Source organism: Oncorhynchus nerka, linkage group LG12, assembly GCF_034236695.1.
Source record: "Oncorhynchus nerka isolate Pitt River linkage group LG12, Oner_Uvic_2.0, whole genome shotgun sequence".
NCBI lineage: Eukaryota > Metazoa > Chordata > Actinopteri > Salmoniformes > Salmonidae > Oncorhynchus > Oncorhynchus nerka.
The window spans coordinates 12,725,302-12,750,446 of record NC_088407.1 but is presented as its reverse complement, the minus strand read 5'-3'; the positions used below and the strand labels follow the sequence as shown (position 1 = coordinate 12,750,446).

The window sequence follows — 25,145 nt, the reverse complement described above, 5'->3', positions numbered from 1 at the left end:
TATTGTATTGTACTGTACTGTATTGTATTGTATTGTGTTGTGTTGTACCGTATTGTAAGTTGCATCAATATGCCAGGACAGTTGACAATCAAAGGTTACTCTAAGCAGTTTAGTCACCACAACTTTCCACATGATTCGTTACATGATTTAGTTGAGGTTTAGGGTTTAGTAAATACAATTATTTTAGTTTTGAAATATTTAGGACTAACTTATTCCTTGCCAAACATTCTAAAACTAACTGCAGCTCTTTGTTAAGTGTTGCAGTCATTTCAGTCGCTGTAGTTACTGACGTGTATAGGGTTGATTACTCAAAGCCAGTGGCATGTCGTTAGTAAAGATTGATAAAAATAAGGGGGCCTAGACAGCTACCCTGGGGAATTCCTGATTCTTCCATTAAAGAACACCCTCTGTGTTCTGATAGACAGGTAACTCTTTATCCACAATATAGCAGGGGTTGTAAAGCCATAACACATATGTTTTTCCATCAGTAGACTACGATCGATAATGTCTGAAGCCGCAACTGAAGTCTAACAAAACAGCTCTCACAATCTTTTTATCATCAATTTCTCTCAGCCAATCATCAATCATTTGTGTAAGTGCTGTGCTTGTTGAATGTCCTTCCCTCTAAGCGTGCTGAAAGTCTGTTGTTAATTTGTTTACTGTAGAATAGTATTGTATCTGGTCAAACAAAATTTGGACATATCCCACTCACTCTGGGACACCCTAGGAGAGTGGGGTCATGGCCAGGGACGGCGACCCTGACGGCGACCCTGGAGTGGGTCAATTTCCTCGCTAAAGGGCACATCGACAGATTTTCACCTAGTCGGCTCAGGGATTTGAATCAGTGACCTTTCAGTTACTGGCCCGACCCTCTTAAGCGGCAGGTAGCCTAGTGGTTAGAGTGTTGGGCCAGTATCCAAAAGGTTGCTGGATCAAATCCCCGAGCTGACGAGGTAAAAATCTGTCCTTCTACCCCTAAACAAGGTAGTTAAACCGAATGTTACCCGGTAGGCCGTCATTGTAAATAATAATGTGTTCTTAACTGACTTGCCTAGTTAAATAAAGGTAAAGAAGCATCTCTCTGTGTTTTTTCCTCTCCCAGGCTGTCCTGGCCGTGGCAACCCTCATCATGGCCGACATCCTGCAGCCCGAAATGAACAGCCTACAGGTCCCAGGTAAACACATACACACACACACGGCATCTTGGCATGGTATGTACTGTATAGGGTTAACGCCATTCGTGTGTGTGTGTGTTCCTATCTGTCACCTTCTCCAGTGTGAATGAGGTCACCTCGCTCCCTTTGGGAATATCACAACATTCCACTCCGTGGACGGAAAGACTCTTTAGTGTGTTTACACCTCAACGTTCTGATACCGTAATCACCATGGCGAAATAGCATACAGACGTTCCTGGGATAGCAGCATTTCTTCTGGAACCTTGGAATCATATCCTGGAATACAGCACTTGAAATTTAAGTTCCGTGTTCGAAAAATGATGGAATACTCGTGTATGTGTCACGACAGTGTGTGTGTGTATGGATCATGTAATGTCACTGTTTTCCACAGATAACAGAAATTCCCAGTGCACAGACAGGCTTCATAAAACAAGCTTGGTCCTCTAATTTTAGTTGTCTGACGAAACATCACTTAGACTTTCTCAATACTCTGCCTGCCTTTGTATAGATCTGTTAGACATCTAGACCCAGAAAGTAGCTAATGAAAAGAATTCTCAGCATTTCTCCGCCCCTCCCCCTCTCTTAGGTGAAAACAACCGTATATCTGCTCCCTCCTCTCCCTCAGTCGGACGAAATGACTGCAGCATCGCACCCCTCACACCCTCAGCCTCTCCGGTAAGATCTCCCCCTCCTCACCCCCTTCCCTCACCCCCTAGACATCAAATCCTCACCCCCTAGACCCTCACCCTTCAATCACCCGCTCACATCCCTCACCCTTCAATCATCCGCTCACATCCGCTCACATCCCTAGCCCCTCCCCCTTCAATCATCCGCTCACATCCCTCACCCCCTAGCCCCTCACCCTTCAATCACCCGCTCACATCCCTCACCCCCTAGCCCCTCACCCTTCAATCATCCGCTCACATCCCTAGCCCCTCACCCTTCAATCACCCGCTCACATCCCTCACCCCTAGCCCCTCACCCTTCAATCACCCGCTCACATCCCTCACACCCTAGCCCCTCACCCTTCAATCACCCGCTCACATCCCTCACCCCTAGCCCCTCACCCTTCAATCAACTGCTCACATCCCTCACCCCCTAGCCCCTCACCCTTCAATCACCCGCTCACATCCCTCACCCCCTAGCCCCTCACCCTTCAATCACCCGCTCACATCCCTCACCCCCTAGCCCCTCACCCTTTAATCACCCGCTCACATCCCTCACCCCCTCTCATTCTCCAGTAAGACCACCACACCTTCACATAGTACAAAATAAATTGAGATGGTGGAGACACTTCCACACGTTTCTTTATATATCTGGTTTAATGAGAGCTTCTAATCCACAACGACATGGTCCAACAACACACACCCTGTCCAACAACAACACACACCCTGTCCAACAACAACACACACCCTGTCCAACAACAACACACACCCTGTCCATCAACACACACCCTGTCCAACAACAACACACACCCTGTCCATCAACACACACCCTGTCCAACAACACACACCCTGTCCAACAACACACACCCTGTCCAACAACAACACACCCTGTCCAACAACACACACCCTGTCCAACAACAACACACCCTGTCCAACAACACACACCCTGTCCAACAACACACACCCTGTCCAACAACACAGACCCTGTCCAACAACACACACCCTGTCCAACAACAACACACCCTGTCCATCAACACACACCCTGTCCAACAACACATACCCTGTCCAACAACAACACACCCTGTCACACACCCTGTCCAACAACACACACCCTGTCCAACAACAACACACACCCTGTCCAACAACACACACCCTGTCCAACAACACACACCCTGTCCAACAACAACACACCCTGTCCAACAACACAGACCCTGTCCAACAACACATACCCTGTTCAACAACACATACCCTGTCACATACCCTGTCCAACAACACACACCCTGTCCATCAACACGCACCCTGTCCATCAACACACACCCTGTCCATCAACACACACCCTGTCCATCAACACACACCCTGTCCAACAACACACACCCTGTCCAACAACACACACCCTGTCCATCAACACACACCCTGTCCATCAACACACACCCTGTCCAACAACACACACCCTGTCCATCAACACACACCCTGTCCAACAACACACACCCTGTCCAACAACACAGACCCTGTCCAACAACACACACCCTGTCCAACAACACACACCCTGTCCAACAACACAGACCCTGTCCATCAACACACACCCTGTCCAACAACACAGACCCTGTCCAACAACACACACCCTGTCCAACAACACACACCCTGTCCAACAACACATACCCTGTCCAACAACACACACCCTGTCCAACAACACAGACCCTGTCCAACAACACATACCCTGTCCAACAACACATACACTAACTCAAGTCAACATAGATCATTTCCATCAACATACTTTGAGGCTTGGTCAGTGCAGGGGTGGATATTTCCAGTTCACTTACTGTAAGTTACTGACTGGGCAACATCACAGAAGTAAATCATTGAGAACTATTTACTCTGTTTAGTATTTAGCTATTAAACCTGAATGCCTCGGAAAGCAATTAAGCTGTTGTCATATTTTGATAGAAAGGAGTGTTGAGTCCTGTCAGTACCAGCATACCTCATACACACTCTCCCCTCTCTCTCCCCCGCTTTTCTCTCCTCTCTCCTCTCTCCCTCTCCTCTCTCTCTCCCCTCTCTCTACTCTCTCCCCTCTCTCTCCCCCGCTTTTCTCTCCTCTCTCCCTCCCCTCTCCACGCTCTCCCTCCCTCCCCCCCACGCTCTCCCTCCCCTCCCCTCCCCTCTCCGCTCTCTCCCTCCCCTCTCCGCTCTCTCCCTCCCCTCTCTCCCTCTCTATTCTCCCTCTCCTCTCTCCCTCTTTATTCTCCCCCCCACACACACACAGAACTTCATCAGTGTCTCTCTCTCTACCCTCTCCTCTCTACTCTCTCTCCTCTCTCTCCCCCGCTTTTCTCTCCTCTCTCCCTCCCCTCTCCACGCTCTCCCTCCCCTCCCCTCCCCTCTCCGCTCTCTCCCTCCCCTCTCTCCCTCTCTATTCTCCCTCTCCCTCTCTCCCTCTTTATTCTCCCCCCACACACACACACAGAACTTCATCAGTGTCTCTCTCTCTACCCTCTCCTCTCTACTCTCTCCCCTCTCTCTCCCCGCTTTTCTCTCCTCTCTCCCTCCCCTCTCCACGCTCTCCCTCCCTCCCCTCCCCTCTCCGCTCTCTCCCTCCCCTCTCTCCCTCTCTATTCTCCCTCTCCTCTCTCCCTCTTTATCCCCCCCACACACACACAGAACTTCATCAGTGTCTCTCTCTCTACCCTCTCCTCTCTACTCTCTCCCCTCTCTCTCCCCGCTTTTCTCTCATCTCTCCCTCCCCTCTCCACGGTCTCCCTCCCCTCCCCTCCCCTCTCCGCTCTCTCCCTCCCCTCTCTCCCTCTCTATTCTCCCTCTCCTCTCTCCCTCTTTATCCCCCCCACACACACACAGAACTTCATCAGTGTCTCTCTCTCTACCCTCTCCTCTCTACTCTCTCCCTCTCTCTCCCCCGCTTTTCTCTCCTCTCTCCCTCCCCTCCACGCTCTCCCTCCCCTCCCCTCCCTCTCCGCTCTCTCCCTCCCCTCTCTCCCTCTCTATTCTCCCTCTCCTCTCTCCTCTTTATCCCCCCCACACACAGAAACTTCATCAGTGTCTCTCTCTCTCCCCTCTCCGCTCTCTCCCTCCCCTCTCTCCCTCTCTATTCTCCCTCTCCTCTCTCCCTCTTTATCCCCCCCCCCACACACACAGAACTTCATCAGTGTCTCTCTCTCTCCCTCCCCTCTCTCCCTCTCTATTCTCCCTCTCCTCTCTCCCTCTTTATCCCCCCCCCCCCCACACACACAGAACTTCATCAGTGTCTCTCTCTACCCTCTCTCTCCAGAGACCGGAGGCCAGATCGAGGATGGATCATCCGTTCACTGTTGTGGTAGCTATAGACTTTGGAACCACCTCCAGCGGCTACGCATTCAGCTTCACACAAGACCCAGAGGCTATTCACATGATGAGGTATGTGGACACACACACATGCACACACTCACATGTCACCACCTCCAGCGGCTATACAAGTGTGTGTGTACGCGTGTGCATTCGTGCGTTGATATCCTCAATTCTGTATGACATCACAGCATCTCGAACTACATGTAGATTACACCATCCCACTTCTGCAAGTCAACTCATTCCCTCATTTGATTGACCGCTGTCTCATCCACTCTTTGCAGGCGCTGGGAGGGCGGGGACCCGGGCGTAGCCAACCAGAAGAGCCCCACGTCCCTGTTATTGACCCCTGAGTTGAAGTTCCATAGTTTTGGGTTTGCTGCCAGAGACAACTATCATGATCTGGATCCTGAAGAGGCTCAACACTGGCTCTACTTCGACAAGTTCAAAATGAAGATACATAGTACCACTGTAAGATGGGAGGGAGGGAGGGAGGGAGGGAGGGAGGGAGGGAGGGAGGGGAGGGAGGGAGGGGGAGGGAGGGAGGGAGGGGGGAGGGAGGGAGGGAGGGAGGGAGGGAAAAGGATGGTGGAAATAGAGAGAGGGAGGGAGGGAGGAAGGGAGAGAGGGAGGGAGGGATAAAAGGATGGTGGAAATAGAGGGAGTGGGAGATAGAGGGATACATGGAGGAAGGGAGGGAGGGGGAAGGGGGAGGGAGGGAGGCAAGGAGAGATGAAGCCAGGGAGAAAGGGGAAGGGAAAGAGAGATTCAGGGGGAGGGACAGAGGTAAGATAAGATAAGGGAGGGACAGAGGAATGGAGGGGGTCATTGTGAGGAAAACCAAGAAGGGAAGAATGACAAGGAGAGAGATGAGCGTAAGGATGTAAAAGAGGTTGTATAAATATCAAGGGAGAAGAGAAGAGGGGAGAAGGAGTACAGCATTAAAGAGTATCAGACAGATGTTGTGTATTGTGTTTTGCAGCAGCTTTACGGCAAATTGTCTTGGTTTCCTGCAGGACCTCACCAGTTGTGTTTTGCAGCAGTTTTACAGCAGTGTGTCTTGGTTTACTGCAGGACCTCACCTGTTGTGTTTTGCAGCAGTTTTACAGCAGTGTGTATTGGTTTACTGCAGGACCTTACCTGTTGTGTTTTGCAGCAGTTTTACAGCAGTGTGTCTTGGTTTACTGCAGGACCTCACCTGTTGTGTTTTGCAGCAGTTTTACAGCAGTGTGTCTTGGTTTACTGCAGGACCTCACCTGTTGTGTTTTGCAGCAGTTTTACAGCAGTGTGTCTTGGTTTACTGCAGGACCTCACCTGTTGTGTTTTGCAGCAGTTTTACAGCAGTGTGTCTTGGTTTACTGCAGGACCTCACCTGTTGTGTTTTGCAGCAGTTTTACAGCAGTGTGTCTTGGTTTACTGCAGGATCTGACCATGGAGACGGAGCTGGAAGCGGTGAGTGGGAGGAAGGTGAGGGCCATCGAGGTATTCTCTCACGCTCTCCGGTTCTTCAGAGTACACGCCCTGAAGGTACGACCCCTGACCTCTAACCCCTGATTGCTAATTAACAACACAGAGAAGAGTTTAGAAAGAGTGAGATGAAGAGAGAAGTTAACTCTACATGTGAATATAGTGGGAGGAGAGTAGAGAGATAAAGGAGAGGAGATGGAAGGAAGAAGGAGGAGGGGAAAAGAGAAGAGTATGGGAGGAGAGTAGGAAAGCAGAGGTGGAATGTGGCAGTTTTCCAGACCTCCAAAAGCAGAGCCTGTGGTGAGGTCGGAATGTCACGGGGCGGTCAGGAATAACTGTTCCGACTTTAAGATGCTCCCAATGCAGGATCCTAAACCTCCACTAATACATCTGTCTGTCTTCTAGGAGGTGAAGGACCAGTCTTCGTCGCTATTGGAGGGAGATGAGGTGAGATGGGTGATCACTGTTCCTGCTGTGTGGAGACAACCAGCCAAACAGTTCATGAGAGAGGCTGCCTATCTGGTGAGATCTCTCTCTCTCACTCACTCACTCACTCACTCACTCACTCACTCACACACACACACACACACACACACACACACAAACACACAAACACACACACACACACACACACACTGGAGGAAGACTGCATGTTTGGAGATCCCATCGTTCCCAAGACCTACAGTGCCTTGCGAAAGTATTCGGCCCCCTTGAACTTTGCGACCTTTTGCCACATTTCAGGCTTCAAACAGAAAGATATAAAACTGTATTTTTTTGTGAAGAATCAACAACAAGTGGGACACAATCATGAAGTGGAATGACATTTATTGGATATTTCAAACTTTTTTAACAAATCAAAAACTGAAAAATTGGGCGTGCAAAATTATTCAGCCCCCTTAAGTTAATACTTTGTAGCGCCACCTTTTGCTGCGATTACAGCTGTAAGTCGCTTGGGGTATGTCTCTATCAGTTTTGCACATCGAGAGACTGACATTTTTTCCCATTCCTCCTTGCAAAACAGCTCGAGCTCAGTGAGGTTGGATGGAGAGCATTTGTGAACAGCAGTTTTCAGTTCTTTCCACAGATTCTCTCTTTCCACAGATTGGCCATTCTAACACCTGGATATGTTTATTTTTGAACCATTCCATTGTAGATTTTGCTTTATGTTTTGGATCATTGTCTTGTTGGAAGACAAATCTCCGTCCCAGTCTCAGGTCTTTTGCAGATTCCATCAGGTTTTCTTCCAGAATGGTCCTGTATTTGGCTCCATCCATCTTCCCATCAATTTTAACCATCTTCCCTGTCCCTGCTGAAGAAAAGCAGGCCCAAACCATGATGCTGCCACCACCATGTTTGACAGTGGGGATGGTGTGTTCAGGGTGATGAGCTGTGTTGCTTTTACGCCAAACATAACATTTTGCATTGTTGGCAAAAAGTTCAATTTTGGTTTCATCTGACCAGAGCACCTTCTTCCACATGTTTGGTGTGTCTCTCAGGTGGCTTGTGGCAAACTTTAAACGACACTTTTTATGGATATCTTTAAGAAAAGGCTTTCTTCTTGCCACTCTTCCATAAAGGCCAGATTTGTGCAATATACGACTGATTGTTGTCCTATGGACAGAGTCTCCCACCTCAGCTGTAGATCTCTGCAGTTCATCCAGAGTGATCATGGGCCTCTTGGCTGCATCTCTGATCAGTCTTCTCCTTGTATGAGTTGAAAGTTTAGAGGGTCGGCCAGGTCTTGGTAGATTTGCAGTGGTCTGATACTCCTTCCATTTCAATATTATCGCTTGCACAGTGCTCCTTGGGATGTTTAAAGCTTGGGAAATCTTTTTGTATCCAAATCCGGCTTTAAACTTCTTCACAACAGTATCTCGGACCTGCCTGGTGTGTTCCTTGTTCTTCATGATGCTCTCTACGCTTTTAACGGACCTCTGAGACTATCGCAGTGCAGGTGCATTTATATGGAGACTTGATTACACACAGGTGGATTGTATTTATCATCATTAGTCATTTAGGTCAACATTGGATCATTCAGAGATCCTCACTGAACTTCTGGAGAGAGTTTGCTGCACTGAAAGTAAAGGGGCTGAATAATTTTGCCCAATTTTTCAGTTTCTGATTTGTTAAAAAAGTTTGAAATATCCAATAAATGTCGTTCCACTTCATGATTGTGTCCCACTTGTTGTTGATTCTTCACAAAAAAATACAGTTTTATATCTTTATGTTTGAAGCCTGAAATGTGGCAAAAGGTCGCAAAGTTCAAGGGGGCCGAATACTTTCGCAAGGCACTGTACATGTAGACAACCGGCAGTGGAGCCAACCAGTTTATTTTAAACACAATGCTGTCTATTCTATGCATTCAGTTTTTTCACTCACTCTCTCTCTCTCTCTCTCTCTCTCTCTCTCTCGCTCTGTCTCGCTCTCTCTCTCGCTCTCTCTCGCTCTCTCTCTCGCTCCCTCTCACCTTGATGAATGTTAATATGGCGTCACAGGTCTCTCTCTCATCTCTCTCCGTTCCCATTGATGTGTGCTGTGATAAGGACCCTACATTCCTATCGAGCCATGCAGACTTCCTACTGCTGGGGGGGAGGGATGAGGTGGGGTCGGTAGAGATGACGCAGACTGAAGGACTGTGGGAGCAGTAGAGGGCTTAAATTAAATTAGGATTGTACAGCATGTCAAGAGAGTCTCACACACGTTCACGACAACAGTATGTGTGTGAGACGTGGAGTCTCTCTTCAGAATTCAGGATTATTTCTACATTTAGATCCACACTTCTTTCGCCTGAGTCTCAAAACCTTCACCACCATGTTCTGGATCCAACCTCTCTCTGTTCTGGGTCCCAAACCTCTCTCTGTTATGGTCCCAAACCTATCTCTGTTATGGGTCCCAAACCTCTCTCTGTTATGGGTCCCAAACCTCTCTCTGTTATGGTCCCAAACCTATCTCTGTTATGGTCCCAAACCTCTCTCTGTTATGGTCCCAAACCTCTCTCTGTTATGGTCCCTGTCTCTGTTATGGTCCCTCTCTCTGTTATGGTCCCAAACCTCTCTCTGTTATGGTCCCAAACCTCTCTCTGTTATGGTCCCAAACCTCTCTCTGTTATGGTCCCAAACCTCTCTCTGTTCTGGGTCCCAAACCTCTCTCTGTTATGGGTCCCAAACCTCTCTCTGTTCTGGGTCCCAAACCTCTCTCTGTTCTGGGTCCCAAACCTCTCTCTGTTATGGGTTCCAAACCTCTCTCTGTTATGGGTCCCAAACCTCTCTCTGTTCTGGGTCCCAAACCTCTCTCTGTTATGGGTCCCAAACCTATCTCTGTTCTGGGGCCAAACCTCTCTCTGTTATGGTCCCAAACCTCTCTCTGTTATGGGTCCCAAACCTCTCTCTGTTATGGGTCCCAAACCTCTCTCTGTTCTGGGTCCCAATACTCTCTCTGTTCTGGGTCCCAAACCTTTCTCTGTTCTGGATCCCAAACCTCTCTCTCTTCTGGGTTCAACCTCTCTCTTTTCTGGGTCCCAAACCTCTCTCTGTTCTGGGTTCAACCTCTCTCTGTTCTGGATCCCAAACCTCTCTCTCTTCTAGGTTCAACCTCTCTCTGTTTTGGGTCCCAAACCTCCCTCTGATCTGGGTCCCAAACCTCTCTCTCTCTTCTGGGTCCCAAACCTCTCTCTGTTCTGGGTCCCAAACCTCTCTCTGTTATGGGTCCCAAACCTCTCTCTGTTCTGGGTCCCAAACCTCTCTCTGTTCTGGGGCCAAACCTATCTCTGTTCTGGGTCCCAAACCTCTCTCTGTTCTGGGTTCAACCTCTCTCTGTTCTGGGGCCAAACCTCTCTCTGTTCTGGGGCCAAACCTCTCTCTGTTCTGGGTCCCAAACCTCTCTCTGTTCTGGGTTCAACCTCTCTCTGTTCTGGGGCCAAACCTCTCTCTGTTCTGGGTCCCAAACCTCTCTCTGTTCTGGGTTCAACCTCTCTCTGTTCTGGGTTCAACCTCTCTCTGTTCTGGGGCCAAACCTCTCTCTGTTCTGGGTCCCAAACCTATCTCTGTTCTGGGTTCAACCTCTCTGTTCTGGGTCCCAAACCTCTCTCTGTTCTGGGTTCAACCTCTCTCTGTTCTGGGGCCAAACCTGTCCTCTGCCTCCTCCCTCGGCTTTCCCTCCATGTTCCAGTGTGGCTCCAATCCTGGATGTCTGGGTGGTGTATTTCCTGCTCATGGTGATGTCATTGGATTGAACAATCAGGGAGACCGGCATACAAACACAGGAAACCACTCCTGGAGTCTCAACCCTCCCAACCCTCCCCTATAGCCTCAACCCTCTCAACCCTCCCCAAAGCCCACATCTCTACTCAACTCATCTACTTTCCTACCACTCCCCCATCCCTCCCCTCCACTCTCCCTCCACTCTCCTCTCTTTACTCTTTCCTCTCCCCAGCACTCCCCTCCTCTTGCTTCACAACCTTCCAGGACAACCCCTCTCCTCTCAGTTCAGCTCTGTCAGGACAACCGCTCTCCTCTCAGTTCAGCTCTGTCAGGACAACCCCTCTCCTCTCAGTTCAGCTCTGTCAGGAAAACCGCTCTCCTCTCAGTTCAGCTCTGTCAGGACAACCCCTCTCCTCTCAGTTCAGCTGTCAGGACAACCCCTCTCCTCTCAGTTCAGCTCTGTTAGGAGAACCCATCTGCTCACCCTCTCCAACCCCCATCCAGCTCTGTCAGGATAACCCATCTGCTCACCCTCTACAACCCCCAGTCCAGCTCTGTCAGGACAACCCATCTGCTCACCCTCTACAACCCCCAGTTCAGCTCTGTCAGGACAACCACTCTCCTCTCAGTTCAGCTCTGTCAGGACAACCACTCTCCTCTCAGTTCAGCTCTGTCAGGACAACCCATCTGCTCTCCTCTCCAACCCCCATCCAGCTCTGTCAAGACAACCCCTCTCTAATCTCTTACTCAACTCCCACTACAATTTGACTCCTGCTCCATTTACCAAAGCCTCACTTTACCTCAGTCACTTTTGCCAAAAACCCAACAATTATTTATATTGCAACAAGTTTATTTGAATCCATAAATCACACTGTAATCACACACGGTTTATCTCTGTTTATCTAATCCTAAAATGTATAGGTTCAGCAGCTGTCTTACTCTATCACCCCTCTAACTATACATACCCCCTCTAACCCCCACTGTCCATACCCCCTCTAACCCCCACTGTCCATACCCCCTCTAACCCCCACTGTCCATACCCCCCCCCACTGTCCATAACCCCCACTGTCCATACCCCCTCTAACCCCACTAACCAACACTGTCCATACCCCTCTAACCCCCACTGTGCATACCCTCTCCAACCCCCACTATGCATACCCCCTCTAACCCACAATGTGCATACTCTAACCCCCACTATACATACCTTCCCTAACCCCCACTATACATACCTTCCCTAACCCCCACTATACATACCCCCTCTAACCCCCACTATTCAGGCTGATCTTGTCTGAGGCTTAGAACCTCTCTCTGTCTCTCTCTAGAACCTTATATTTAGATTAATCCTCCCTCTGTCTCTCTCTAGGCTGGTCTGGTATCTCCTGACACTCCAGAACAGCTCCTGATAGCTCTCGAACCTGAAGCAGCTTCCATCTACTGTCGCAAGCTCCGCCTACACCAGGTGATTGACCTGAGCCTCCGGCCAATGACCAATGGTCTCAGCTTGGAGAGCGATGGGTCCCGCCCTTTTGACTCCAGCTTCAGACAAGGTGAGAGAGAGAGAGAGAGAGAGAGAGAGAGAGAGAGAGAGAGAGAGAGAGAGAGAGAGAGAGAGTATCTGGCTTTGCCTTGAATGACTGTTTGCCTGTGTGTGTGCTGTTACAGCAGTGCAGAATTATGTGTGTGTATTTTGTGTGAATGGACATACACCCACCCACACACACAGGATATTGTAATTGGAACAAGATGCTGTGAGCCCATGATCTCACCCACACTCTGTCCCGTTAGCTTTCTCTTATCTCTTTCTTTCTCAAACACTGTAACGGCCTCAAAACATGGTTAAAACTATCCTGTTGATGTCATGAATGGTCGGTCCTTGCGTCCGTAGCTCTGTCTATGAAATTGAGAGTGGTTACATTTCTCCAGCCCGATCCCTCAGCTGTTTACCAATACATTGGCAGGGACTCCTCTTTGTTGTTGTTTGAACTGCAGATTGCCCTTTTAAACATCATCATTGGTTTGTTTCTTTCCTCCCGTTTCCTCCTCTGTTTCCTCCTGTTTCCTCCTCTGTTTGCTCCCGTTTCCACCTGTTTCCTCCTCTGTTTCCTCCTGTTTCCTCCTGTTTGCTCCCGTTTCCTCCTCTCTTTCCTCCCGTTTCCTCCTCTGTTTCCTCCCGTTTCCTCCTCTGTTTGCTCCCGTTTCCTCCTCTCTTTCCTCCCGTTTCCTCCTCTGTTTGCTCCCGTTTCCTCCTCTGTTTACTCCCGTTTCCTCCTCTCTTTCCTCCTGTTTCCTCCTCTCTTTCCTCCCATTTCCTCCTCTCTTTCCTCTTGTTTCCTCCTCTCTTTCCTCCCATTTCCTCCTCTCTTTCCTCCTGTTTCCTCCTCTGTTTCCTCCCGTTTCCTCCTCTCTTTCCTCCCGTTTCCTCCTCTGTTTCCTCCTGTTTCCTCCTCTGTTTGCTCCCGTTTCCTCCTGTTTCCTCCTGTTTCCTCCTGTTTCCTCCTGTTTCCTCCCGTTTCCTCCTCTCTTTCCTCCCGTTTCCTCCTCTGTTTCCTCCTGTTTCCTCCTGTTTGCTCCCGTTTCCTCCCCTCTTTCCTCCCGTTTCCTCCTCTGTTTCCTCACGTTTCCTCCTCTGTTTGCTCCCGTTTCCTCCTCTGTTTGCTCCCATTTCCTCCTCTGTTTCCTCCTCTGTTTCCTCCTCTCTTTCCTCCTCTGTTTCCTCCCGTTTCCTCCTCTGTTTGCTCCCGTTTCCTCCTCTGTTTCCTCCCGTTTCCTCCTCTGTTTCCTCCCGTTTCCTCCTCTCTTTCCTCCTGTTTCCTCCTCTCTTTCCTCCCGTTTCCTCCTCTGTTTGCTCCCGTTTCCTCCTCTGTTTCCTCCCGTTTCCTCCTCTTTCCTCCTGTTTCCTCCTCTCTTTCCTCCCATTTCCTCCTCTCTTTCCTCCTGTTTCCTCCTCTCTTTCCTCCCATTTCCTCCTCTCTTTCCTCCTGTTTCCTCCTCTGTTTCCTCCCGTTTTCTCCTCTCTTTCCTTCCGTTTCCTCATCTCTTTGTGCTTATGTTGTAAGACAGCCCTAGAAGCTGTTAGCTAGTGAAGAACAAATTCTTATTTACAATGTCTCTCTCTCAATTCAATTTAAGGGCTTTATTGGCATGGAATATATATATTTACATTGCCAAAGCAAGAAAAATAGATAATAAACAAAAATGAAATAAAAAATGTAAAATTGACAATAACTTTACACTCAAGAAAGTTCCAAAAGAATAAAGACATTTCAAATGTCATATTATGTCTATATACAGTGTTGTAACGATGTGCAAATACAAAAGGGAAAATAAATAAACATAAATATGGGTTGTATTTACAATGGTGTTTGCTCTTCACTAGTTGCCCTTTTCTTGTGACAACAAGGTCACAAATCTTGCTGCTGTGATGCACACTGTGGTATTTCACCCAACAGATATGAGAGTTTATCAAAATTGGATTTGTTTTGGAATTCTTTGTGTGTCTGTGTAATCTGAGGGAAATATGTGTCTCTAATATGGTCATACATTTGGCAGGAGGTTAGGAAGTGCTTCTCAGTTTCCACCTCTTTGTGAGCAGTGTGCATAGCCGGTCTTCTCTTGAGCGCCAGGTCTGCCTACGGCAGCCTCTCTCAATAGCAAGGCTATGCTCACTGAGTCTGTATATAGTCAAAGCTCTCCTTAAATTTGGGTCAGTCACAGTGGTCAGGTATTCTGCCACGGTGTATTCTCTGTTTAGGGCCAAGTAGCATTCTAGTTTGCTCTGTTTTTTTGTGAATTTCTTCCAACGTGTCAAGAGCGTCTGCTAAATGACTTAAATGTAAATGTAAATGTAATTATCTTCTTGTTTTCTCATGATTTGGTTGGGTCTAATTGTGCTGCTGTCCTGGGGCTCTGTGGGGTGTGTTTGTGAACAGAGCCCCAGGACCAGCTTGCTTAGGGGACTCTTCTCCAGGTTCAGCTCTCTGTAGATAATGGCTTTGTTATGCACGGTTTGGGAATCACTTCCTTTTAGAATTTAACAGCTGTTATCTGGATTTTGATAATTAGTGGGTGTCGGCCTAGTTCTGCTCTGCATGCATTATTTGGTGTTCTACGTTGTACACAGGGGATATTTTTTGCAGAATTCTGTATGCAGTATTTGCTCTGTTGCTCCTGTGTGAGGTGCTGGGGCTACATTTCAGGGTTTCTCTGGTCTGGGAGGGTGTCTCTGGTCTGGGAGGGTGTCTCTGGTCTGGGAGGGTGTCTCTGGTCTGGGAGGGTGTCTCTGGTCTGGGAGGGTGTCTCTCTGGTCTGGGAGGGTGTCTCTGGTCTGGGAGGGTGTCTCTGGTCTGGGAGGGTGTCTCTCTGGTCTGGGAGGGTGTCCGTTACTCTGTTGCTCCTGTGTGAGGTGCTGGGGCTACGTTTCAGGGTGTCTCTGGTCTGGGAGGGTGTCTCTCTGGTCTGGGAGGGTGTCCGTTGCTCCTGTGTGAGATGCTGGTTTCAGGGTGACGTCCTTTAGGGTCCTGGCAAAAGTGGGGATTGCTGTCTTGTAGAGGTGGACCTGGTCGTAAAAGGCTGTTCAAGTCCAGGGTGGAGTGGTGGGCCAGGTAGACATTAGGTTTTGGGGCACAGTCTTGCTTTTACCCACTGTATGGTGGCAGAGTGAAAGTATGTTTGTGGTAGCAGGGTGGAGATAACCACTTGTGCATTGGGGAAAGTGGAAGAAGCTTTTTCAATCACTCCCTTGAGTGCTGTGACCACCCTTACCTGCTGGGCCCTTGTGCTGGTCTGTTTTGTGGGTTTGTTCTGTCTGGATTGTGTGGACTAGCTCTCTGAGCTCCACCATGTTTCCCCTCAGCACTGTGAATGTATCCCTCTCAATGATGAAGGAGCAGTGCAGTTGTGGGACATGGGTGTCTTCAATGCTGTGGGGGGGACTGTCCTCGTCTGCAGGACAGTTTGTAGAGGTGTGATCAGACTCACTCAGGATGGGGGAGTCGTCACAGAGAGAGAGAGAGCTTTTCCTGCAGGAACTGTCTAGTTTCCACCCTGGGCCAATACCCTCTCTCTTGACAGAGGCCCTGCACCATTACTGTCCCAGACTTGTACGTGTTGACAGAGGTTTTTTCAATTTCCTCAATGTCTAGTTTCCACCCTGGGCCAATACCCTCTCTCTTGACAGTAGTGTGCTGTTATAGCACTGTGGCATGCCAGGCGATGGTCTGGTTAATATAGCACCATGCCAGGGGATGGTCTGGTTAATATAGCTCCATGCCAGGGGATGGTCTGGTTAATATAGCTCCATGCCAGGGGATGGTCTGGTTAATATAGCTCCATGCCAGGGGATGGTCTGGTTAATATAGCTCCATGCCAGGGGATGGTCTGGTTAATATAGCTCCATGCCAGGGGATGGTCTGGTTAATATAGCACCATGCCAGGGGATGGTCTGGTTAATATAGCTCCATGCCAGGGGATGGTCTGGTGGTAATATAGCTCCATGCCAGGGGATGGTCTGGTTAATATAGCTCCATGCCAGGGGATGGTCTGGTTAATATAGCACCATGCCAGGGGATGGTCTGGTTAATATAGCACCATGCCAGGGGATGGTCTGGTTAATATAGCTCCATGCCAGGGGATGGTCTGGTTAATATATCTCCATGCCAGGGGATGGTCTGGTTAATATAGCTCCATGCCAGGGGATGGTCTGGTCAATATAGCTCCATGCCAGGGGATGGTCTGGTTAATATAGCTCCATGCCAGGGGATGGTCTGGTTAATATAGCACCATGCCAGGGGATGGTCTGGTTAATATAGCTCCATGCCAGGGGATGGTCTGGTTAATATAGCTCCATGCCAGGGGATGGTCTGGTTAATATAGCACCATGCCAGGGGATGGTCTGGTTAATATAGCTCCATGCCAGGGGATGGTCTGGTTAATATAACACTGTACCAGGGGATGGTCTGGTTAATATAGCACCATGCCAGGGGATGGTCTGGTTAATATAGCTCCATGCCAGGGGATGGTCTGGTTAATATAGCTCCATGCCAGGGGATGGTCTGGTTAATATAGCTCCATGCCAGGGGATGGTCTGGTTAATATAGCTCCATGCCAGGGGATGGTCTGGTTAATATAGCTCCATGCCAGGGGATGGTCTGGTTAATATAGCACCATGCCAGGGGATGGTCTGGTTAATATAGCTCCATGCCAGGGGATGGTCTGGTTAATATAGCTCTGTGCCAGGGGATGGTCTGGTTAATATAGCTCCATGCCAGAGGATGGTCTGTGTCCAGGAGACAATCCAGGAGCTTTTTTTTGGTACTTATTCCGTGCAGTGTTGTTTTTAATATCCAAGGGGTAATGTATTGTAATGACCTCTCTACAGGGATAAGCCACGAGGGCTTCAAAGGTCTCTGCATTTGGGTGGGGGGGGCTGTGAAACTCTACTGCCATTGTTAGGCCCAAGAATTTTCACACCTCTCACGTCACACAAGTTAAAGCCAGGTCAAATCTGTCCTAGCAGCTTGGTAAGCTTAGTAGCCTTATTTATTAAGCTTTATACAATAAAATTACCTTGAGATTGTCTTTTACTTTTTGGCTTCAGAAGTAGGTTCAGACTGAACAGGTTTTGATGTAGAAGTCCTTGCGAAAAAAATCAGTTTATCTACATTTATCCAACTGAAATTATATATTTTTGCAGAAGAACTCAGGAGGCCATGAGCTCACTACCCCTCTGTCTCTCTCTCTCTCCTTTGTATTTCTTTGCTGTAAAATGACTTCCAGACCCCCTGTAAAAACACACAAGCACGCATGAACACACACAGTTTTTTTCAGTGGTCCCTGGTTATGTTATTCTGTTCAGAGTCATTACCATATGAAAAAGTATGGGCCAGGGTTCAAATGGCCCCCTCCCCTCCCCCACACACCCCCACACACCCCCACACACACACACACACACACACACACACACACACACACACACACACACACACACACACACACACACACACACACACACACACACACACACACACACACACACACACACAAACCCTCCATATCCCCAATGTGGGTCTCATTTCAAAATCCCAGATGTCAAAGATACAATACAGGGCCTTGTCATTTTCCCAAAATAGACAACAGAGACTGTATCTACAACAGAGACTGTATCTACAACAGAGACTGTATCTACAACAGAGACTGTATCTACAACATAGACTATATCTACAACATAGATTGTATCACAACATAGACTGTATCTAAAACAGAGACTGTATCTACAACATAGACTGTATCTACAACAGGGACTGTATCTACAACAGAGACTGTATCTACAACAGGGAATATATCTACAACAGAGACTGTATCTACAACAGAGACTGTATCTACAACATAGACTATATCTACAACAGAGACTGTATCTACAACAGAGACTGTACCTACAACAGGGACTATATCTACAACAGAGACTATATCTACAACATAGATTGTATCACAACATAGACTGTTTCTACAACAGGGACTATATCTACAACATAGACTATATCTACAACAGAGACTATATCTCCAACATAGATTGTATCACAACATAGACTGTATCTACAACAGGAACTGTATCTACAACATAGACTGTATCTACAACAGGGAATATATCTACAACAGAGACTATATCTACAACAGAGACTATATCTACAACATAGACTATATCTACAACATAGATTGTATCACAACATAGACTGTATCTAAAACAGAGACTGTATCTACAACATAGACTGTATCTACAACAGGGACTGTATCTACAACAGAGACTGTATCTACAACAGAGACTATATCTACAACATAGATTGTATCACAACATAGACTGTTTCTACAACAGAGACTATATCTACAACAGAGACTATATCTACAACATAGATTGTATCACAACATAGACTGTATCTACAACAGGAACTGTATCTACAACAGAGACTGTATCTACAACATAGACTATATCTACAACATAGATTGTATCACAACATAGACTGTTTCTACAACAGAGACTGTATCTACAACATAGACTATATCTACAACAGAGACTGTATCTACAACATAGACTGTATCTACAACAGGGACTATATCTACAACATAGACTGTATCTACAACAGGGACTATATCTACAACAGGGACTATATCTACAACATAGACTATATCTACAACATAGATTGTATCACAACATAGACTGTTTCTACAACAGGGACTATATCTACAACAGAGACTATATCTACAACATAGATTGTATCACAACATAGATTGTATCACAACATAGACTATATCTACAACATAGATTGTATCACAACATAGACTATATCTACAACATAGACTGTATCTACAACAGGGACTGTATCTATAACATAGATTGTTTGACAACATAGACTGTTTCTACAACAGGGACTATATCTACAACATAGACTATATCTACAACAGAGACTATATCTACAACATAGATTGTATCTACAACAGGAACTGTATCTACAACAGAGACTATATCTACAACATAGACTGTATCTACAACAGGGACTATATCTACAACATAGACTGTATCTACAACAGAGACTGTATCTACAACATAGACTATATCTACAACATAGATTGTATCACAACATAAGACTGTTTCTACAACAGGAACTGTTTCTACAACAGAGACTATATCTACAACATAGATTGTATCGCAACATAGACTGTATCTACAACAGGAACTGTATCTACAACAGAGACTGTATCTACAACTTAGACTATATCTACAACATAGACTATATCTACAACAGAGACTGTATCTACAACAGAGACTGTATCTACAACAGGGACTATATCTACAACAGAGACTATATCTACAACATAGACTATATCTACAACATAGATTGTATCACAACATAGACTGTATCTACAACAGAGACTGTATCTACAACATAGACTATATCTACAACATAGATTGTATCACAACATAGACTGTATCTACAACAGAGACTGTATCTACAACATAGACTGTTTCTACAACAGGGACTATATCTACAACAGAGACTATATCTACAACAGAGACTATATCTACAACAGAGACTATATCTACAACATAGACTGTATCTACAACATAGACTGTATCTACAACAGGGACTATATCTACAACATAGACTATATCTACAACATAGATTGTATCACAACATAGACTGTATCTACAACATAGACTGTATCTACAACATAGACTATATCTACAACAGAGACTATATCTACAATATAGATTGTATCACAACATAGACTATATCTACAACAGAGACTGTATCTACAACATAGACTGTATCTACAACAGGGACTGTATCTACAACATAGATTGTTTCACAACATAGACTGTATCTACAACATAGACTGTTTCTACAACAGACTGTATCTACAACAGGGACTATATCTACAACAGAGACTGTATCTACAACAGAGCCTATATCTACAACATAGACTATATCTACAACATAGACTATATCTACAACATAGATTGTATCACAACATAGACTGTATCTACAACAGAGACTGTGTCTACAACAGAGACTGTATCTACAACATAGACTATATCTACAACATAGACTATATCTACAACATAGACTATATCTACAACAAGGGTACTGTATCTACAACATAGACTGTATCTACAACAGGGACTATATCTACAACAGAGACTATATCTACAACATAGACTATATCTACAACATAGACTGTATCTACAACAGAGACTGTATCTACAACAGGGACTATATCTACAACAGAGACTATATCTACAACATAGACTATATCTACAACATAGATTGTATCACAACATAGACTGTATCTACAACATAGACTGTTTCTACAACAGAGACTGTATCTACAACAGGGAATATATCTACAACAGAGACTATATCTACAACATAGACTATATCTACAACATAGATTGTATCACAACATAGACTGTATCTACAACATAGACTGTTTCTACAACAGAGACTGTATCTACAACAGGGAATATATCTACAACAGAGACTGTATCTACAACAGAGACTATATCTACAACATAGACTATATCTACAACATAGATTGTATCACAACATAGACTGTATCTACAACAGAGACTGTATCTACAACAGAGACTGTATCTACAACATAGACTATATCTACAACAAGGGTACTGTATCTACAACATAGACTGTATCTACAACAGGGACTATATCTACAACAGGGAATATATCTACAACAGAGACTATATCTACAACAGAGACTAAATCTACAACAGGGACTATATCTACAACAGAGACTAAATCTACAACAGAGACTAAATCTACAACATAGAGTATATCTACAACATAGTGTATCTACAACAGAGACTATATCTACAACAGAGACTATATCTACTCAACAGGGACTGTATCTACAACAGGGACTGTATCTACAACATAGATTGTATCTACAACATAGATTGTATCTACAACAGGGACTATATCTACAACAGAGACTATATCTACAACAGAGACTGTATCTACAACAGGGACTATATCTACAACAGAGACTGTATCTACAACAGAGACTAAATCTACAACAGAGACTATATCTACAACAGAGACTGTATCTACAACAGAGACTATATCTACAACAGAGACTATACCTACAACAGAGACTAAATCTACAACAGAGACTGTATCTACAACAGAGACTATATCTACAACAGAGACTATACCTACAACAGGGACTATATCTACAACATAGACTGGATCTACAACAGAGACTGTATCTACAACAGCGACTATATCTACAACAGAGACTATATCTACAACAGAGACTGTATCTACAACAGAGACTATACCTACAACAGAGACTATACCTACAACAAGGGTACTGTGATTGTTGTTTAGACCAAGGTTGACCAGGGTTAAAGCACAATGTCCTCAGCTAATATAAACACATCACCGAACACTAACCACATTCGGGTACGTTGTAAAAACCCAAGATGCTTAGAGGTTAAAGCCCATTTTAAGAGCAAATCTCTGCTATTTTAACTCTCTCTCTCTACTATCTCTCTACTATCTCTCTCCATTCTTTCTTGGCTACAGTGCAAGTCTTCACTCTGTTGTTTTCAGTGGTTGAAGCCATTTACTTTTGACAGTTAGTTCAAATTCGGACAGTTATGTCGGTTTGAATGTACTGGGTCGGTTCCAAGGCCCCCTCACTAAAGTTTGAATGTAGTGGGTCGGTTCCAGGGCCCCCTCACTAAAGTTTGAATGTAGTGGGTCGGTTCCAGGGCCCCCTCACTAAAGTTTGAATGTAGTGGGTCGGTTCCAGGGCCCTCTCACTAAAGTTTGAATGTACTGTATTGGGTCGGTTCCAGGGCCCCCCTCACTAAAGTTTGAATGTAGTGGGTCGGTTCCAGGGCCCCTCACTAAAGTTTGAATGTACTGTATTGGGTCGGTTCCAGGGCCCCCTCACTAAAGTTTGAATGTACTGTATTGGGTCCGTTCCAGGGCCCCCTCACTAAAGTTTTAATATATTGGGTTGGTTCCAGGGCCCCCTCACTAAAGTCTGAATGTATTGGGTCGGTTCCAGGGCCCCCTCACTAAAGTCTGAATGTATTGTGTCAGTTCCAGGGCCCCCTCACTAAAGTCTGAATGTATTGTGTCAGTTCCAGGGGCCCCTCACTAAAGTTTGAATGTAGTGGGTCGCTTCCAGGGCCCCCCTCACTAAAGTTTGAATGTATTGGGTCGGTTCCAGGGCCCCCTCACTCAAGTTTAAATGTATTGGCTTGGGGTGTAGCCTAGTTTAAGAGCATTGGGCCAGTAACCGAAAGGTCACTGGTTTGAATCACTGAGCTAACTAGGTAAAAAAATATATATATATATATGTTGATGTACCCTTGAGCAAGGCACTTACCCTAATTGCTCCTGTAAGTCGCTCTGGATAAGAGTGTCTGCTAAATGGCATAAATGTGTTCAAGTATCTACCATGGTTTAAAGTTGTGGGTTGGTTACGTTACATTAACATGTACTCTGTGTCTGTTCTAACTGTGGGTTGGGTACGTTACATTAACATGTACTCTGTGTCTGGTCTAACTGTGGGTTGGTTACGTTACGTTACATTAACATGTACTCTGTGTCTGGTCTAACTGTGGGTTGGTTACGTTACATTAACATGTACTCTGTGTCTGTTCTAACTGTGGGTTGGTTACGTTACATTAACATGTACTCTGTGTCTGGTCTAACTGTGGGTTGGTTACGTTACATTAACATGTACTCTGTGTCTGTTCTAACTGTGGGTTGGTTACATTACATTAACATGTACTCTGTGTCTGGTCTAACTGTGGGTTGGTTACATTACATTAACATGTACTCTGTGTCTGGTCTAACTGTGGGTTGGTTACGTTACATTAACATGTACTCTGTGTCTGTTCTAACTGTGGGTTGGTTACGTTACGTTACATTAACATGTACTCTGTGTCTGTTCTAACTGTGGGTTGGTTACGTTACATTAACATGTACTCTGTGTCTGTTCTAACTGTGGGTTGGTTACGTTACATTAACATGAACTCTGTGTCTGTTCTAACTGTGGGTTGGTTACGTTACATTAACATGAACTCTGTGTCTGTTCTAACTGTGGGTTGGTTACGTTACATTAACATGAACTCTGTGTCTGTTCTAACTGTGGGTTGGTTACGTTACATTAACATGAACTCTGTGTCTGTTCTAACTGTGGGTTGGTTACGTTACATTAACATGAACTCTGTGTCTGTTCTAACTGTGGGTTGGTTACGTTACATTAACATGAACTCTGTGTCTGTTCTAACTGTGGGTTGGTTACGTTACATTAACATGTACTCTGTGTCTGTTCTAACTGTGGGTTGGTTACGTTACATTAACATGTACTCTGTGTCTGGTCTAACTGTGGGTTGGTTACATTACATTAACATGTACTCTGTGTCTGTTCTAACTGTGGGTTGGTTACGTTACATTAACATGTACTCTGTGTCTGGTCTAACTGTGGGTTGGTTACGTTACATTAACATGTACTCTGTGTCTGTTCTAACTGTGGGTTGGTCACGTTACATTAACATGTACTCTGTGTCTGGTCTAACTGTGGGTTGGTTACGTTACATTAACATGTACTCTGTGTCTGGTCTAACTGTGGGTTGGTTACATTACGTTACATTAACATGTACTCTGTGTCTGTTCTAACTGTGGGTTGGTTACGTTACATTAACATGTACTCTGTGTCTGGTCTAACTGTGGGTTGGTTACATTACATTAACATGTACTCTGTGTCTGTTCTAACTGTGGGTTGGTTACGTTACATTAACATGTACTCTGTGTCTGGTCTAACTGTGGGTTGGTTACGTTACATTAACATGTACTCTGTGTCTGGTCTAACTGTGGGTTGGTTACGTTACATTAACATGTACTCTGTGTCTGTTCTAACTGTGGGTTGGTCACGTTACATTAACATGTACTCTGTGTCTGGTCTAACTGTGGGTTGGTTACGTTACATTAACATGTACTCTGTGTCTGGTCTAACTGTGGGTTGGTTACATTACGTTACATTAACATGTACTCTGTGTCTGTTCTAACTGTGGGTTGGTTACGTTACATTAACATGTACTCTGTGTCTGTTCTAACTGTGGGTTGGTTACGTTACATTAACATGTACTCTGTGTCTGTTCTAACTGTGGGTTGGTTACATTACGTTACATTAACATGTACTCTGTGTCTGTTCTAACTGTGGGTTGGTTACGTTACATTAACATGAACTCTGTGTCTGGTCTAACTATGGGTTGGTTACGTTACATTAACATGTACTCTGTGTCTGGTCTAACTGTGGGTTGGTTACATTATGTTACATTAACATGTACTCTGTGTATGTTCTAACTGTGGGTTGGTTATGTTACATTAACATGTACTCTGTGTCTGTTCTAACTGTGGGTTGGTTACGTTACATTGACATGTACTCTGTATCTGTTCTAACTGTGGGTTGGTTACGTTACATTAACATGTACTCTGTGTCTGTTCTAACTGTGGGTTGGGTACGTTACATTAACATGTACTCTGTGTCTGTTCTAACTGTGGGTTGGGTACGTTACGTTACATTAACATGTACTCTGTGTCTGTTCTAACTGTGGGTTGGTTACGTTACATTGACATGTACTCTGTCTGTTCTAACTGTGGGTTGGTTACGTTATGTTACATTAACATGTACTCTGTGTCTGTTCTAACTGTGGGTTGGTTACGTTACATTAACATGTACTCTGTGTCTGTTCTAACTCTGGGTTGGTTACG

At 45.7% G+C, this 25,145-nt stretch overlaps 1 protein-coding gene across 2 annotated transcripts in view; it reads left to right on the top strand.

Moving 5' to 3' along the window:
- The window catches only part of hspa12b (heat shock protein 12B), a 70,359-nt gene that overhangs the window by 15,420 nt on the left and 29,794 nt on the right, over positions 1-25,145 (top strand). For both annotated transcript variants that reach the window (XM_065025243.1, XM_065025244.1), the window contains exons 2-8: positions 1,103-1,175; positions 1,762-1,850; positions 5,124-5,248; positions 5,461-5,647; positions 6,599-6,703; positions 7,049-7,165; positions 12,206-12,389. In XM_065025243.1, the coding sequence (XP_064881315.1) occupies positions 1,130-1,175; positions 1,762-1,850; positions 5,124-5,248; positions 5,461-5,647; positions 6,599-6,703; positions 7,049-7,165; positions 12,206-12,389 (853 nt within the window). In that variant the 5' untranslated portion in view covers positions 1,103-1,129. The remainder of the gene's footprint in view (positions 1-1,102; positions 1,176-1,761; positions 1,851-5,123; positions 5,249-5,460; positions 5,648-6,598; positions 6,704-7,048; positions 7,166-12,205; positions 12,390-25,145) is intronic.